The sequence below is a fragment of the Plectropomus leopardus genome, unplaced genomic scaffold (assembly GCF_008729295.1).
Source record: "Plectropomus leopardus isolate mb unplaced genomic scaffold, YSFRI_Pleo_2.0 unplaced_scaffold10987, whole genome shotgun sequence".
Classification (NCBI taxonomy): Eukaryota; Metazoa; Chordata; class Actinopteri; order Perciformes; family Serranidae; genus Plectropomus; species Plectropomus leopardus.
The window spans coordinates 1-5,398 of NW_024611603.1; the positions used below are offsets into that span (position 1 = coordinate 1).

Genomic DNA, 5,398 nt, shown 5'->3' on the forward strand with positions numbered 1-5,398 from the left:
CATATTGTTTATTAGAATCTGTATATTGTGAGTTTGTGAGTGACTATTTTTAGTCAAAATATTTTTAACCCCCTTTATACAAACATGCAACCCAAAATGCTTTACATAGCAAAAATAAAACAAATTAAAAAAAATAAAAATGAACATTAAATTAGAAAAAAAACAAGATAAACAACAATAAAATGCTAAAAATCAATAAATAAAGGTTAAATAAAAACCCCACCAGGAATAAATATAACATAAAAAGATAAATTAAAATTAAATATATTATTTTATTAAATTTTAGCAAAAATAAATTTGTCAATAAATTGATGCATTTAGGTATCATATTCTGCATATAATGTATATTTTTTTCAAAGGTATTTCTTAGTGTGGCTGTTAAAGGGTTAAATGAGAGAATTAGATGTTTTTCTTTGTTATACATAAGAAATTGGATTTTTGACTGTACGTCAGATAAAACATCATTATTTTTAATTATTTGAGAAAGTAATTTGCAGATTCATTGATATTAAAAAATAATCATTAACCTCTTCTCTCCTGCAGGCTGAGGAGGCCCACATCAGACCCAGCTGCCTTAACTGACCTTTGACCTTGGAGCAGAACAGCAGGACTCGTCGTCTTCATCATCATCATCATCAGCGACCTCGTCATGACGCAGCGGAGAGTCGACTGATCGGATCTGAAAGATGTCAGAGAGCGGGAGGAGGCGGGAGCCCGGAGACGCTGAGCGGGAACAAATTTAGGACAAAGAGGATGTGAATGTGACACTGACCTTTACCTCCATGTGCTGTTCGTCAAGCCGCATTTTCCCCGACAGTCGAAAACCAAAAAACGTCCAGCTTCCTGACGATGTAGAGGAAGACGACGGTTGTTGATTCACGAGCCGTCGGAGTGAATCACCATCGAAGACGATTGTTAAAACGAAACCTGGAGCTGAAACGGTTTCAGGTTTATACCTTATAAAGACAGCAAACAAGATTGTGTTACAGATTAAAGGGCAAAGACACCAAAAAAAACCAACAAGATTGTAACTACGAACTGGAAACAGGCTGGAAAAAAGGCGGGAAAACTAATCCATCTGCAGTTTGCAGAGAAACTTTTTTTGGACGTCAGGAATCTGAGCAGAGTGAGACTCCATGATGACGCATCTGCACGCCGGCCTGAGCTCGGAGACGACGGAGAAGGCTCGATTAGAGCTGAATGAAAACCCCGACACGCTGCATCAGGACATCCAGCAGGTACACTGATGCTTACGGCTAACGGTAGCATTTTAATAGCTTAAAACAACAATTTCGAAGCATTGGGCTGTTATTTGGCTTAGGGCTGCGCATCTTCACTGGTCTCAATTTAATTACGATTATCATGTCAGTTCGGTTCAATGCGTTGTCGACTGTCGATTCATGATGCATTGTATCCTCAATGTTTTTTTAAACACGGATAAACCTGCTAAATATGAGCGATTGGCTGTATTCCCACTGCCACTAAACTCATCTCTGGGGAGCGGGCCGGCCTTTTTGTCAGCTGGCCTGGGTGTGTTTTTGTGCATTGTTTTGTTGGTGTGTCAGTGTGATGTCACACACAGGCAGGAGAACAGGTGAACAGCAGACAGCAGCAGGATCGGACGTCTTTGAAAACTTTTCAGGGGTTTCTTTTCTTTATTTATCTCCTATTTATTAAGTCCCCCTTTCAAATTTGGTTCAGATTAACTTGAAACAATATTTTAGCTGCTTAGGAGGAGACGGAGGGTAATTAGTGTCGTCATGTTATTGCATCTCAGTGGTTAGGGAGCTGAAATTAGCGCGTTCACCCATCATCGGAGCTGGAGCAGATAAAATGGGAGTGAATGCTGATCGTACACACTCCCGTTGCATTAAAAAGCCAGATGTTGGCAGGTTTTTTGTGCAGTGGGAATGAGGCTCAAGACGCATCTTGCCAGGCTCAACTGCTCCAAAAATGCTGCAACTATCACAGCTGACAACTGATACAGCGTCTGTTTGTGCTAAATTTGAAGAAATTCATCAAGGCGTCCCGAGAGATACCGCATTCATGAGAAAGAGACGGACGCAAGGTTACATTAACGTGAAAAATAATCTGTGCCTGCGATTCAGATCTTCTCCAAAATTGAATGGGTTCTTCCTTGGCAAACGAACATACCGAACTCATTACCTCTTCGGTGGAGGTATTTAAAGGTAATCGGATTACAAAAACCAGCTGACGCGCAGTAAAGATGGAGTCCAGGAAGGTTCGATTGACGAGCTGATTATGAAAGATTCAGCCTTTTACTTCAGGTTATGAAAACTTTACGCTTTTTACTCCTCCTGTGGTTAAATCATTTAGATTTAATCACCTACAGTATCATTTCTTTTTTAATTCGAGGTGCGGGACATGATCGTTACGCGGCCGGACATCGGTTTCCTGCGGACGGACGACGACTTCATCCTGCGTTTCCTGAGAGCCAGAAAGTTCGACCAGGTGGAGACCTTCAGGCTGCTGGCCCAGTACTTCCAGTTCAGACAGCAGAACCTCGACATGTTCCAGAGCTTCAAGGTCGGTTTGTGACTGGAGACGAAGCTAAAAAATTAAGATTATTTTACATAAGTATAATAATATTTCAGCTTTTTTTTTTTTTTACATCATTTCTTGCTTTGTATTTCATTTTATTTCTTTACTTTCTCTTTTTTTCTGTTTTGTTTTTCTTTGTTTGGATTTTCTTTTTTTTGTGCAAATTTTCAGGTAATTTTCTTGTATTTTTTACAGATTTCTCGTTAACCTCTGGATCATTTTTTTCTGTTGTTGCTTATTTCATTCTTCCCATATTTTTGAATAAAAACCAAACCAAATAAAAACCAAATACCAAAGCAAATAATAGTTGAAGTTTCACAGAAGTTCTGAATAATTAAACTGACTTTCTGTCGGTGTCCGACATCACAGTCCAAGACTTTTTCGTTGTTTCAGGTGGACGACCCCGGCATCAAGCGGGCGCTGATGGACGGTTTCCCCGGCGTGCTGGAGACTCCGGACCAACATGGCCGAAAAATCCTCATCCTGTTCGCCTCCAACTGGGACCAGAGCAGGTAACACAACCAGTAAACAAACAAACAAACACACACACACACACACACACACACACACACACACACACAGGTCTGTTATTGATTGAGAATACAAAGAGCCTAATGAGTCATTTCTGTGCTCACACTAAAGATGGACGGTGTGGTAGTTAAGACTCACAGCGTCACAATCTGTTTACCTATTGATCAGCTGCTGATCGATACCTGATCACCTCCTCCTCCTCCTCCTCCTCCTCCTCCTCCTCCTCCTGCAGGAACTCCTTCACAGACATCCTGCGGGCCATCCTGCTCTCTCTGGAGGTGCTGATAGAAAACCCGGAGCTCCAGATCAACGGATTCATCCTCATCATCGACTGGAGCAACTTCTCCTTCAAACAGGCCTCCAAGCTCACGCCCAACATCCTCAAACTGGCCATCGAAGGTCTTCAGGTACGAAAACACGCCTGAAACTGGCCATCGAAGGTCTTCAGGTACGAAAACACACCTGAAACTGATCAACGAAGGTCTTTAGATACACACACAAACACATCTGAACGTGGTCATCGAAGGTTTTCAGGTACACACACACACCTGAAACTCGTCAGACCTCTAACCTCAGCACCTTCAGTCTGCAGCTTTAGTAAAATAATGTGCATCCTCTCCTTGTTTCCTCTCCTGTTTCCTTTACCCTTGTTTTTGTCTTCTCTCCTTGTGTCTCCACTACTCTTTCTTTCTCGCCTGGTCTCCTCTCCTCCTCGTTTCCTTGTCTCCTGTCCTCGTCTCCTCACTTCGTGTCCTCTGGTGTCGTCTCCTCAGGACAGTTTTCCGGCTCGGTTCGGGGGGATCCACTTTGTGAATCAGCCGTGGTACATTCACGCCATGTACACCATCATCAAACCTTTCCTCAAAGACAAGACCAGGAAACGGGTGAAAATACACACACACACACACACACACACACACACACACACACACACACCCGACCTCGGCTTTCTGTCGTTTCGTCTCCTTCTTTTCTTCTTCATCTCTTTTTCTTTTTCTCTCCTTTTATATTTCACTTTTTTCTCCTCTTTTCTCTTTAATGAATCACCGTCTTATCGTTTTTCATGTCCTTTGATTATTAACACCCTCCTCTCCTCTGTTACTCCCTTCTTTTTCCTTTATTCTCCTCTCCTCGCTTCCTCTTCACCTCACGTTGTCTCCTCTCCTCGTCTCATTTCCTCTTTCTGTCTTCTCCTCGTTCATCCTGTCCTCCTCTCCTTGTCTCTTCTCTCCTCGTCTTCTCTTCTTTCTTCCTCTTCTTCTTTCCTCTCCTTTTCTCATCTTCTCCTCCCTGTCTCCTCTCCTTTTCTTCTCTCCTTTCTTCCTCTCTTTGACTCCTGTCTTTGCTCCCTCTCCTCCTCCTCTCCCTCGTCTCCTTCTCTCCTTGTCTTTTCTCCTATATTCCTGTCCTCCTCCTCCTCCTCCTCAGATCTTCCTCCACGGTAACAACCTGAACTCGCTCCATCAGCTCATCCAGCCCGAGTGTTTGCCGTCAGAGTTCGGCGGGACTCTTCCTCCGTACGATATGGGCATCTGGGCGCGGACGCTGCTCGGCCCCGACTACAACGACGAGACCGAGTACACGCTGACGTACGACGCGCTGCACGTCAGGGAGAACTGTGGAGGAGGAGGAGGAGACAAGGACATGATGAAGAGGTGAGGAGGAGTGTTGGTTTTGTAGGATTGTGGAGCAGATTTACAGTATTATAATAATATAGTTTATTTAACCTCCTTTTGACTGTATTTTATTAAATGTTATTTTAACAGGAACGTTTTCAACTTTTCTATTTGACAGCTGCTTCATTTAAATTTACTGTAGCTGCAGTTCATTCAATCATTTTTGGATTTTAGTAATTAACATTCATTTCTGCATCAGCATTACTACATTAAAAAGCCAGATGTTGGTGGTGTTTTTGTTTATTTTGTGCAGTAGGAAAGAGACTATACTTGAGTACTCCTACAGAGTGGTATTAGTACTTTTACTGCAGTAAAGGATCTGAATACTTCTTCGTCTGTGTGTGTTTCAGATCTCAGTCAGCCGTGGAGCCGGGAACTCTCCGACAAACGGACAGAGAGACCAGCACGCCACTACTCGCCCTGGACTAAACACACACACACACACACACACACGTGCGCGCGCACACACACACACACACACACACGCGCACACACACACACACACACACACACACACACACACGTGCGCGCGCGCGCGCACACACACACACACACACGTACACACGCACACACACACACACAGACACACACACACGAGCCGTCACACACGCAGTTCTATCGACACACAC

At 43.3% G+C, this 5,398-nt stretch overlaps 1 protein-coding gene across 1 annotated transcript; it reads left to right on the forward strand.

Annotated features, from left to right (window-relative positions):
* The first annotated feature begins 542 nt into the window (after window positions 1-542).
* LOC121963365 (clavesin-1-like) lies at window positions 543-5,243 on the forward strand. The gene is made up of 7 exons (XM_042513653.1): window positions 543-1,238; window positions 2,377-2,547; window positions 2,956-3,074; window positions 3,326-3,500; window positions 3,867-3,977; window positions 4,522-4,748; window positions 5,120-5,243. Exons 1-7 carry the CDS (start codon window positions 1,137-1,139, stop codon window positions 5,196-5,198), a joined length of 984 nt encoding a protein of 327 aa, XP_042369587.1. The 5' UTR covers window positions 543-1,136; the 3' UTR covers window positions 5,199-5,243.
* Window positions 5,244-5,398: the final 155 nt, after the last annotated feature.

Excerpts from the sequence above, each read along its gene's own strand:
- LOC121963365 (XM_042513653.1), top strand. The coding sequence starts at position 1,137 with ATGATGACGCATCTGCACGCCGGCCTGAGCTCGGAGACGACGGAGAAG. Across the intron at positions 3,501-3,866 it reads TGGCCATCGAAGGTCTTCAG|GACAGTTTTCCGGCTCGGTT; the intron begins GTACGAAAACAC and ends TCGTCTCCTCAG. Across the intron at positions 3,978-4,521 it reads AAGACAAGACCAGGAAACGG|ATCTTCCTCCACGGTAACAA; the intron begins GTGAAAATACAC and ends CCTCCTCCTCAG.